The sequence below is a fragment of the Sceloporus undulatus genome, unplaced genomic scaffold (genome assembly GCF_019175285.1).
Source record: "Sceloporus undulatus isolate JIND9_A2432 ecotype Alabama unplaced genomic scaffold, SceUnd_v1.1 scaffold_20, whole genome shotgun sequence".
Classification (NCBI taxonomy): Eukaryota; Metazoa; Chordata; class Lepidosauria; order Squamata; family Phrynosomatidae; genus Sceloporus; species Sceloporus undulatus.
Genome location: NW_024802942.1, coordinates 42,250 through 55,026, shown reverse-complemented (window position 1 = coordinate 55,026; position 12,777 = coordinate 42,250). Strand labels below are relative to the sequence as shown.

General features: G+C 44.6%; 1 protein-coding gene across 1 annotated transcript in view; it reads left to right on the top strand.

Moving 5' to 3' along the window:
- The first annotated feature begins 1,113 nt into the window (after window positions 1–1,113).
- LOC121917500 (elongation of very long chain fatty acids protein 4-like) overlaps window positions 1,114–12,777 on the top strand; it is a 53,165-nt gene continuing 41,501 nt past the window's right edge. Inside the window, exons 1-2 of the mRNA XM_042443526.1 lie at window positions 1,114–1,131; window positions 1,668–1,905. Of these exons, the coding sequence (XP_042299460.1) occupies window positions 1,114–1,131; window positions 1,668–1,905 (256 nt within the window). The remainder of the gene's footprint in view (window positions 1,132–1,667; window positions 1,906–12,777) is intronic.

Sequence of the window (12,777 nt, the reverse complement as noted above, 5' to 3'; positions counted from 1 at the left end):
TAAACTGCGGCCTGCGGCCCAGATGCGGCCTGGCAAGGCCTTGGGACCGGCCCCAGCCCAGTCCTGCCGCCGATTGCCGCTGGGCCTTTGGGGGCAATTGCTATAGAAGCCTCAGAAACATGCATTTAAATTAACATTTTTTAAAAAATCAGAAAATTTTTTGCGTGTCCTCCCATTTTTTAAAAAAAAGTGTCTTCCATTTGAAATTTGTCCTACATTTGTCCGGTTTGTTTATATATTTAATTTTTTAAAATTTTTAAATTTTTAATTTTTTGGGCTTCGGCCCCCAGTGTTCTGAGAGACAGCAACCCGGCCCCCGGCTCAAAAAGGTTGCCTACCCCTGCTTAGATGGAAGTCTAGGAAAGCTCATGCTGCCAACTTCGTTCTTTCAGTTGGGCGACAAGAATGCCTCAACATACTGATCCTAGGGACTAACCTGGAGATCCTCTGCTGTACTGATTATACATGGCAATATCTTTGTATCACACTCTCTCAGCCTCAGGGGAAGGAAGGCCATGGCAAATCTCCTCTGAACAAAACCCAGGAAAGAGTCGCCTGAATGGGAAACGACTGAAGGCACGCAACAAGAACAACACCCGAGACAACCGAGCACTTAGGCAGCCCTCCTTTCTCTGTTTTTAACTTAATTGGTTGTTTTTTTAATATTGTATTTTATTTATTTGCCTCCTCAGGCTACTCTGAGAGCCAGTTTCTGGGGAAAGAGCAGGATACAAATACATTATTATTCTTGTTATTATTATTCTTTTTCTCCTTTTTTCTCCTTTATTAAAAATTTTGTCTTTTATTATTAATGCTTTGTCCTGAGGGAGAGGGCCGGGCGAGGAGGATGAGGATGCAATTAATATTAACAATAATCTTATTACTAAATAATTATATAATATTAATATTAATTAAAACCTATCTGCGGCCTGGAGTTCATCCTGCTTTAACTCTGGCGGCTCCCTACTGCCAAGTTGTGGCAGGTATCTGCTCTATGTGCATCCTCCTCCTCCCTCCTCCCATCATCCTCCTCCTCCTCCTCCATGACTCTCCTTTGTTAATGACAGATTTCTCCATTAACGAGCCTCAGAGAGAGGGTGCCCCTCATTGGCGATGACTGCGGAGGGCGTCGTGCATTGCGCCGGCGGAAGGCCCTCCATTCGGGCGCCTGCGTAGCTGAGAGATGCCACGGGAAAGGGGGATAGAAACAAGAGAGAGGAGGGAGAGAGAGAGAGAGAGATTGAAAGAGAGAGGGAAGGAGAGAGCCCGTGACGCAATCCGGGCTCAGGCGGCCGCTCCCTCCATCCCCAGGCGCCGCAGCCTCACCTTTCCTTCCTTCCTTCTTTTCTTCCCTCCTTCTTCTTCCTCCTCTTTCTTCCTTCCTTCCTTCTCCTCCTCCTTCCTTCCTTCCTTCGTGGCCCAGGAGTCGAGCGGAGCCTGGCCATAGATACCCAGGGAGAGCGGTTTAAATTGTCACTCCCTTGGTCCCCAGGGGAGCAGAAGGAAGGAGAGAAGGAAGAGAAGAGGAGGAGGAATAAGGAGGAGGAGAGGAGGAGGGATAAAGGAGAGAAGGAGCACCGCACACCTCCATCCCCAGAAGAAGAGCACCACCAGCACCACCACACCTGCCTCCCTTCTCCCTCTCCTTCCTCCCTCTCCATCACCAGCACAGCCTCCCCAGGAGAGGAGGAGGGAGCCCCCGGAGCCCCGCCGGAGAACCAGGAGGAGGAGAAGGGCCCACCGCCACCAGCACCTCCCAGTCCCAGTCCGCTTGCCCTCCTCCGACGGCTCCGCCGCCGCCGCCTCTCGCCCGCCAGCCATGGGTCACTCCGGAGGGGAGCCGGCCTCATCCCCACGTCGTCAACGACACCCTCGAGTTCTACCGGTGGAGCTGGAGCCTCCGAGGTGAGCACCCCAGCACAGACCCCAGGACCCCGCCCTCCTCCCCGGCCCTGCCCAGCCCCGCGCCTCCCCTGGCCTCCACTCTGGAGCCCCAGACCCCCCCAAGGATCCCCTCCCCCCCTTCCATCCATCCTTCAGACCCAAAGGCTCCCTTCCTCTCTTCCCTTCCTTCCTTCATCTTTCCACCTTCGTCCTTCCAGCCCCAAAGGTTCCCTTCCTCCCTCCCTTCCTTCTATCCCCAAAACTCTCTTTCCCTTCTTTCCTTGCTTCAGTTCCAGAGCCCCCCTTCCCCTTCCCTCCCTTTAGGCCCAAAACTCTCTCCTTCCTTCCTTTTTTTCCTTCCTCCCAAAGCCTTCCCTTCCTTCCCTCCCTCCCTCCTCCTTCCAGGCCCAAAGGCCCCCCTCCCTGCCTGCTGCTGCTGCTGGCTGTCCACTGTCACGCAGCGTCAAAAATGGCTTCTCCGTGGCTCTGCTGCCGGCCTCAGCCTCCGGCGCTTGCTGGGGGCAGCTCAGGGAAGCAGGTGGCGACTCCCCGGGAGGGGCTGGGGACACCTCCACCCCGCCTGGCCTGGCCTGGCCTTGCCTTGCCCTGGAGGCAGACGGATGCTCATTCCTGGCCCTCTCCCACCCAGCGACAGGGCTCTTTGCGAACCCCTTCTCCTCCCCCCCCTTGTTGCCTTCTTTCGGCTGGGGAGAGGGGGCTTCTGTAGACAGTGGCTAGCTTTGCTGCATGAGGTTGGTTCCCACCCCTATAGACTCTCCGCATCCTAATTTCGGAGCATTAATCCTATAATGCATTGAGACTCTCCTGGGATGGTTGGGATTGCGGGGGGGGGGGGAATCTGCATCTGTGGTATGAAATGGCCAGGGCTGGTTTGTACCCAGGTTGACCCCAGGCTGTTGGCTTTCCAAGCTGGCACTTTTAAAACTTGTGGGGGTCTGGGAACTTGTCAAGGGCTGCCTCCCCACTGGATAATCTGGTTTGGCGTGGCTTAACTCTTTGTCTGGCTCAAGGCTATGGAATTCTGGGAGTTGGAGTTTGGGCCCCACAACAAACTACAACTCCCAGAATCCATAGCCTTAGCCAGACAAAGAGTTAAGCCAGCCAAACCAGATTATCTCTCCAGTGTGATGCAGCCACGAACATCTTCTTTCCCCATTGTGCTAAGCAGCCTAAAGCCACATGTTTACTAGAACCATAAAATCATAGAATCGTAGAGTTGGAAGAGACCACAAGGGCCATCCAGTCCACACCCCACTCTGCCATGCAAAAACTCTCAATCAAAGCATCCCTGACAGATGGCCATCCAGCCTCTGTTTAAAGACTCCAAAGCAATGAGACTCTACACTCTCTGAAGGAGTGTGTACCACTGTCAAACAGCCCTTACTGTCAGGAAGTTCCTCCTAATGTTCAGGTGGAATCTCTTTTCCTGTACTTGCATTCATTGTTCCAAGTCCGTTCTCTGTGGAGCACAGAAAACAAGCTTGTTCTTTTCCCAATGTACATCCCTTCAAATATTTAAACAGGGCTATCATCATCACCTCTTAACCTCTCTTCTCCAGGCTAAACATCCCCAGCTCCTTAAGTCATCTCATAGGCATGATTCCCAGACCCTTCATCGTTTTGGTCACCCTCCTTTGGACACGCTCCAGTTTCTCAACATCCTTTTTAAATTGTGGTGCCCAGAACTGGACACAATATTCAGGTGGGGCTGACCAAAGCAGAATAGAGTGGCACTATTACTTCTCTTGATCTAGAGCTATACTTTTATTGATGCAGCCTAAAATTGCATTGGCCTTTTTAGCTGCCGCATCGCACTGTTGACTCTGTTCAACTTGTGTCTACTTGGACTCCTAGATCTCTTTCACATGTAGTTTCATTCAGCCAGGTGTCCCCCATCCTATATCGTGTTTCATTTTTTTTTCACCCAAGTGTAGTACCTTACATTTCTCCCTGTGGAATTCATTTTATTAGCTTTGGCCCAGCTGTTCTAGTCTATGCAGTAATACTTCTCTCCAGGATGAAGAGGAGCCATTGTTGAGCACCCTTTGGGCCCTACTATGGCACACTAGAGTTAATGGACAGATCCAGACAGAACCCAGTGACTTTCCAAGGTGGATTTAGCATTCTGGACTATTGGGGTGTCTCATGTTGTGAAATGAATGGGATGATGGCACAGTTAGACCAGACGCTTATGGGCTCTTTAATATTCAGTGAAACCTAGTCCAGGGCCTGTTCTCATGTTTCAGCTTCCAAGGTGTGATTGCGCAGGCCTTGTCTTCTTTTATTGACTTCTTTACAATGCAGAATGGAAACTCGAAGGCACAGCAGTTAGTTCACAGTTCAATATTAAGCATGATTGCTAATAAAACTGCAGAGGAGACTGTCAGTTGCAGAACAAGCTCTCTATCCCAGATGCAGGAAGATGGTGCAGCTCTGTCAAGCACAATCCTAGGTGTGTCTACTTCATTGGTCCAAAACACACTGCAGAAATAATCCAGTTTGAGACCGCTTTAACTGCCCTGGTTCAATGTCAGAGAATTCTGGGACCAGGTAGTTTTTTGAGACATTATGGCGGGTTACAAACCACCACTTGGGACGTCCGCAGGACGTCCCATTTTAAAAAAGGGGCATCTCTTCTAGACACCCCTGGCTCTAGTACAGACTCTGTCTGTACAATATGGCGCCGGCCGTTCCACACGGCCGGCGCCATCTTTACATATCAGACGCTGTGCATCCGAACGTGTCACAGCGTCTGTGACGTCGCAAATGCGCCCCTGGCGCCTCACGACGTCACAGAGGCACCGCAAGAAGAAGCTCCATTTTGGAGCTTCTTTTTCGGTCCGTGCGGGAGCCGTGCGGTGTGGCTGCTGCGGCTCCCGCACAGAGCAAACGGCGGCGGCGGCAGACCGCCTCAAAGTGGCAGTTTATAACCCGCCTTAGTCTTCTCTCTCAGAGAGCTCTGGGGGCACAATAAACTAAAGACCTTCCTATTTAAGCAGGCATTCCCTGATTAAGATCCTGTGGGCCTCCCCTCCTCTTCCGTGGCCATGAGGACGGGCTATGGGGCTTTTATTGCTGTTTTTACTTTGTATGTTGATGTTTATGTGCTTTTAACTTTGTATTTGTGTGCACTTGTTGCACTGTTGTAAGCCGCCCTGATCTTCTTGGAAGGGCGGGATAGAAATAAAGATTTTTTATTTATTTATTATAAAGTTCCCAAGATTTCCTAACACTGAACCAGGGCAATTTAAACTGGTCTCAAACTGGATTATTTCTGCAGTGTGTTTTCGACCATGTCATAACTGTAAAGATGGCAATCCATCTATTTTAAAGCCTAAAATTATTCTGCAGCATATGATGGTTTTCACTGGTGGGAATCATGTGGTTTGAATGACAGATACTACAGATTTGTTACTACATTAACTACCTTTATTCCTGCTCCCAAAACCTCCCCATCATCTGTCAGTAAAATAATTAATCTTATGTTTCCACTTCAAATACCATTACTTGGTTGCAGTAAGTTAATCCCATGTTTCTTCTTCAAAAAGCAAATGGTTGCATGATCTGCAGTATTGTACTTTATCTCCTGAACTTACCTTTAAACATATGCAGATACATTAATCCAACATCTACATTTCCCCAAACTTGAAAGATCAGGTAAAATGCCCTCACCTGCACATTTTTGCCATCTTGTCTCTTGTAGTGGCTCCATTTTACACTATTTCCATAGAATAAAAGCAAATTGTTATGCTAGGCACTTATAAAGGCAGGATTTAAATGGCAAAGTAGTCTCTGACTCTTATTAATAATGGGTTTGCCTTTTAATTGATACCAGTTACTTCACTGCCCTGCAATAAGCAACAGCCATAAGATCAGCTCTCATAGAAGGAGAGAAAGCATGCTAGACATGTGGAGCGAATTGGCGACAGCAGTAAAATGTCATAATATGGACTAAGAACAGCTTTGCTCTTTCTTTCTCCAAGGGCATTTTGATTTCTCAAGAAACTGCTCTCGCTCAGTAGTCACTTTCATTCATAGTTGTAAAAGGTATGGTATGATCTTGGGATTCATAACGAGCAAAATATTTTAGTTTAAAAAGTTAAAACAAATTTTGTTAGTAAGTTTTGTTAGTAAGTCAACAGGAGACTATGGAGGCAATTGGTTTTCTTAGCTCTTTGGTTGACTATGAGATTGTGGGATACTCAAGTAGAATGCAAATCTTCACTTGCTCTCCTAAATGCATTTGACCTCCAGATCAATGGTCTGGATCCTGCAAAAGCCTAGATTCCCATCCATGGAAATCTTTTAGTGTTGTAAGGACATGGCAAGTTGCCTTATGGTCATGGGACTACCAACCCAGCACTGCCAACTCTGTGTGGCAGAAGCATGAGTGTCAGGCATGGTGCCTTTCTCAGCTATTTATTCCTTGATGGTTCCCCACCCAATTATGAGGCAGGTCCAATCCTGCTTGGTTTCCAAATTTAGACAAGATTAGAACTGTTTCTACACTGCAAAATTAATACATTCTGATACCACTTTAACTGCTATGGCTCAATGCTATGCAATTCTGGGATTTGTAGTTTTGTGAGATATTCAGCCTTTCTCTGTCAGAGAGCTCTGCTGCCACAGAAAACTACAAATCCCAGTATTCCATTCCACAGGATGGAGCCGTGGCTGTTGTAGCGAAGTCAAACTGCATTGGTTCTGCAGTGTGGCAGCAGCCCAGGTATGTTTAGGGTTGGATAGTGCTTATTATCCAGTAGAGCTTTTCACTGGCTAAATGGAGGAGGTGATTTTGCTGATTTACTTGAAGCCCCTTGTCTTTCTAGAATGTGCTTTGTGGAAGGAGGGTGAAGGACCTCTGGAATAGTAGAGAGGGGTGTTGGGGGTAGGAGAGGGATGGAAATTAATTTAAAAGCCTCCCTCGGAGCCTATTTTTGCCAGCTGGAGGTTTCTGAGTGGGCACTCAGGGGACACTCCACTAGTGAAATAAAACTTTGGATCCAACCTCAAAGAAATTATTATCAGGTAATAGCTTAGGCTGTTGGGATTTCCCCCCTCCCTCTGGCCACTTAGATGACTGCATCCTTTTATTTTTCAAAATAATACATCCATTACCACATAATAATATACTGCAGTATTGTGACCGAATCACTGTATCATAACATCAAAGGAGGAGACTTCCTGCAGCACTGTTCAAGTAACTGATTCTTGAAGTTAATGAAAACTTTGCCCACTGTATAACAATAAAGTTACTTATTTAGTAACTTTCTCTAGGTACTCAAAGTGCTTTACATAACTTAATAACTGCTACCACAACTCTATAAGGAATTGCCTCTCCTGTTACAGATGGGGTAGGGGACAAGGGCTGCATCTGCACTGCTAAAATAATCTGGTTTGACAGTACTTTAACTGCCATGGCTCAATGCTATGTAATCCTAGGAACTATAGCTTTGCTCTGGTGCCACAACAATCTACAATTCCCAGAATTCCGTAGCACTGAGCCATGGCAGTTGAAGTGCTGTCAAACCAGATTATTTTGGCAGTGCGGATTCAGTCAGGGAGACCAGAAAACTGTGACTTCCCTCCCACTTCCTTCCCAGTGAGTTTGTGGCTGAAGAAAATGTGGATTCAACGACTTCCAGCATAGCTCAAGCTCTCATCCACTATCTGTGTGACCTGTTATTTTTCCTTTGCCTTTGCTTTAATTTAGAAAAGCAAGCAAACAAACAAAAACAATGGGACATATTTGTCCATTCCCCCTAACCTGACTTAAATGTTCCATATCCTCCAACTGTCCCAGTTTCACAGGTGCCATCCTTATTAACCCCCTATTGCCCCACTTTTTCCAATTGCTTTTAAAACATCCAGGTTTCTCTCTCCACTTCCCATTTTCTCTCTCTTTGTTTTCAGCTTACTTCATTTGCTGCAAATTGAGTTCAAAGGGCAATAGTAGTTTGCACTTAACTCAGCAGGAGAGAGAGGAGAAGAGAGGGCAGGATCTTGCCCTTCCCAGTAGGTTCAGGCAAAAGCAGACTCCTACAGCCTCTCCTAGCTTGTATGTTATTCCTCATTAATAAACTTGCCGTCTTGACCAAACTTTGATATTGCTTGGCTACAAACGTCTCAATTTTCATCTGTGAAATATTGGAGAGTATGATATTGATTTGCCAGCACCTTGCTTTCTATCATACTGAGAAGGTACAGAAACCTGGAGGGGTCTAAATGAAGCATTTTATCTGGGCAGAGGTCTTTCTGTCTGGCACTCTCCTTTCAGATGTCTGCTGTGATGAACTTTGGATCCCAAGCCCTCTTTACTTTAAAGCTGTCAAAAACAAACAACAAGAGGAACCTAATCCATTGTAGTTCTACTAAAATGTAAACTACAGAAAGTAATATATGCAAATACTTATGGTTTCGGGTCCCAGTGGCTTTGTTTGAACCTGACTGTGGAACTCCCTGATAATAGCAGTGATGCTACCCCACAGATGAATCAGAACATCTGTTGCTCTGCAGCATCATTTCTCAATCCACCTCATTTTGAAATTATAACACGCTGCTGTGGCCATACCCAGCAATCATATCATAAAGGTCTCTCCATGTGTTTCTATTGCTCAATGAATGAAACATTTCACCATATTGTAAACATCTCTGCATAGGAATGTTGCACAATGAATGAAGACATTTCATTCTCATTTAGACACCTACACAGTTTCCCTTCATTGTTTTGTGCTCCCATATTTCAAAAATCAGATTCCCAAATTACTTTTTGGTTGTTCTGCCCCAACTCATATACCTCCAGGCCAATGCACATAACAATGTTATCACCATGATATGAATTACCAAGTAGTTACTTTGGCGGAGATTGCAGCAGAGGCCATCTGTGTCCTGCTACTTCCATGCAATCTTCACACCTCCTCCTTTCCCAGGAGGCCTCACATTTTTTGCCTTGTGTTTGTGCTTGTAGTGGGGCAGTGTAGTGTTGTGAAACCCTTGCACAATAATGAATATTGTATAGACCTCCATTGCAATATCACTCCACAAAAATTATTTCATGGCAAAGTTATAAGTGTGAGTTGGTCCTCAGACACTGCAAAGTCTAAAATGAGAACTTTAGAATCAGTATCAGTCCTCTGTCTCTCCTATCCAAAACTATTGAGGATTCAAATCTTATTCTCTAACTCCTTTTCAACATGGGTTTTAAGTTTCAGTTTTATTGTAAACCTAAAAAATACAGCAGTGATGGAGACAATAATCTAAATGCTTTTATTTTATATTTATTATGCATTTATAAATGCACAGGCCTGTATGCTGCTGTTAGCACCAATTAAAGTAGACAGTGAATTAGTGGAATTTACATATGTATTTATTTTTATTTTTCAAGGGTGTTTATATCCTGCCCTTCAATCACAAAGGTTCCCAGAGCAACTATATATGTATTGATTTACCATTTGGCAATTAACTCATTGACTTTACTCTACCTGGGTGCTAATACCTGGATGTAGACTATAGGGATTTAGTGGCTATGGCTCAAGGATTATAAAGCTAATAGAAATGTGACCATTTCTGAATGATTATAAAGGGGAAATGAGGAACAGACTTACATTTGTAAAACACTCAACATTATAAATGTTGTGAGAAGTATAATAGGATGCTTTTGCAATAATATTACACACATCCAATGTTGTGGGCATAAATATAGAGAAGTAGAAAGTTTATCAATAGAAGTAAGATAACAGTATTTGGAATCATTCTCATTTGCAGGGCATCACTATGATTTGCAGGGACATCACTATGGGGGTGTGGAGATGCAGGCCACACCAGGTGACACCCTAAAGGAAGGGGTGACACCACTGCTCCCCACATCTGCCTTTTGGCAGAAATGGGCTGTGGCATTCACCTGGGTCCCTTTAAAACCATCAAACTCAGCAGAAGAGAAGACTGTGGGGTGAGATTCAGTGGGTACAGAAAAGATAGTCCTCAGTTTTTAAAAGAAAAATTACTCTTTTAAAACATCACATCTTACCAAATTTTCACTTTAATCACCTGAAACTGTAAATGTAAATACATTTATGGTGTGTTTATGATATTGTAATGTAAAAGTATAATTTTAATTTTGCTAGTTGTTTATGTCGCAACTATTGACATTACATGGAAATCACAATTGATGAGTAACATGAGTACAAAAAACCTTACTAAGGATCCTAGTATGGGAGGAGGTCAGTGGCAGGGTGACACCATGAGTTACTACACCAGGTGACACCAATCCTAGTGGCACCACTGCTCATCAGTATACTGTGAAAGAAAATGTCTAGAATGTCATGCTACTACATGATTTTTCATTTCTAAGATTTGAAATGGTAGATCCTACTACACAGTTTACCTTATTCAAGGTAAACTAAACTTTTGCCAAATGATAATTTTGTGCCCCCTTTTTGCTGCTCATTACTCTTTACATGTAGCCCTCCAGATACTATTGAATTGCAACTCCCATCATTCCTCATCATTGGCTATGGTGGCTAAGCATACAGGAGTTTTGATGTATTCCCACCTTTACACTTTAAGCAAGAGGACCATTTGAGAACATTTAAGACTCAGTTTAGGAGGTAATATGCACCACACACACAAACTTTCCTATTTGTTGAAACACAGTTTCTCAGTCAACACATGCACTGTTTCCTACAGATACCTCACATCTCCCCAGTATGGTGTGTGGGGCAGTCCATACAGATTAGATATCTGTGTGTATATCTTACTGCACATGAGTCTCTGAGTCCTATCAGTGATAGTGGAACTCCCATTTCACTGGCAGTGAGAAAGAGTGACCAAGGGCCCTGTGAACTAGTTGGAGTACTACCATGAAAGTACAGTATATAGAGATAAGGTTTCTCTTTGTGTCATATCAGATCTACTGTAGCAGCTGATGGATAAGGAAGGGCCTGTATTTAAACTTTGTAAGTAAGGCTTGTGTGAAATTCATCATGATCCTTACAGTGGCCTAATTTAGTCCAGATGAGAAACTGGGAGGTTTGCTGGAACAGCTTGAGTGTCTTCTTCAACTGATGGATTCCCCAGGATTTTTTTTTTTTACAAATGTGTTTTGTTTTTCTTTATTCTTCCAACATTCCCAGTTTAACACTTTAATTACACAATCAGCAGGTGGAGATGCTGCTGCCAGGTTCCAGCTTTATGAAAGATGAGCAATGACTTGAACCATGGCTGCTCAATTTATTATCTGTCATCATTATATTATTTTCAGCAGAGTCTTTATTGGTGATGATGATGATTACATTATCTATTAAAGCTTCTGTTTCCATAATACATCAGACTAAGTCCATTGATGTGCTCTATGAAATGCTAAACAAAAGACTTTGTGTGACATTGTGCAAGATCTTGTGCAAGGGATTGACCAGACCTTATAGTAACAGAAACACACTTTCCTTTAGCCAAGATCAAAGCAGCCTAAATCCAACTGCTAGTTCCTAGTAGAGTGGACCTGTTGAACTGATAGCTGAATGGTGAATCCACACTTAAGTAAATCACATTGGTTCAGTGGACTAGTCTTGTTTGGACTCACAACTGAATTTAGGGAAAAGGCCATTCTGCATGGATAGCTGACCTTCCATTCAGTGAATGGTACCTGCAACTTCAAATTGCCATCAAATATTCATATGTACTGTCAGTCATAGAATTTTAGAGCTTGAAGGGAACCTATTGTTATTTAATCCAACTCCCTGTAATGCAGGAATACAAAATTACAGCACTCCGGAAAAATGTCCATTCATTCACTGTTTAAAGTTTTCCAAAGACTCTCTGAGGCAGCCTATTCCACTAGCCAACAATTTTTGAATTAAAATATAAAAGGCAGTAGAATGGCCACAAATTTTGGTGTGCTGTTTATTCTGATTTTAAACCTTTTACTCCACATTTCCTCTTGATTTGTAGGGACATTATGGCGCGTTACAGAGTGCCCAAGAAGGGCGCTCTGCCACCGCCGCCGGTTGCTATGTCTGGGAACTGCAGCGGCCAAACCACGCGGCTCCCGGGCGCAGCAAGAAAGAAGCACCGAAATGGCGCTTCTTTCTGGGCCCAGGAAGTGGCGCCACAAGGCGCTAGTCGTGCAGTCGTGGCATCACTTCTGCTGCGCGACGTCCGGACGCTATGCGTGTGGACGGGCGCCGCCATTTTGTATGGACTCGGTCCGTATTAGGGTTGAGGGGTGTCCGGAAGGGATGCCCCTTCTCAACCCTAACACGCCCCTTTCTAACCCTAGTATGCCCCTTCAGTGCGTCTGTAACACACCATACTCAGGAAAACGGTGACTGTGAGGACACAACTTGTGGAGAATGTTTTGCTTTTTAGCATTTCAACTTAAAACAATTGTTGTAGAGACAATATTCATATATCCTCTCACTGCAGTTCACCTTGCATTCTAGGTTGCAGTGTTGGATATGAGTGGGAGGAAAGATTCTTCTCACCAGATGGACCAGTCTACACTTGAGTGTTTATAGGAGTAAAAAGTGTAAGGTATATGCCTTATGAGGCAATGCATACGGCAAATGAAATATAGGCATGAAAAAAGCTATCATGGATTGAATTTTCTGTAGGAAGAAAGCATAGTTTTACAGAGGTGAGAAGAAAGACTGAGCTCGCATTCCACATAATACCATAGTCTGAAAACTGATTATATAGAACAAATTATTTTCTGTGGCAAGTTCTCTCTCTCTGTGTTGTGTGCCTTCAAGTCGTTTCTGACTTACAGCGACCCTAAAGTGGGGGTTTTACTTGCAAGATTTGTTCAGAGAATGCTTGCCAATGCCTTCCCCTGGGCCTGAGAGCATGTGAGTTGTCCAAGGTTACCCAGCGAGTTTC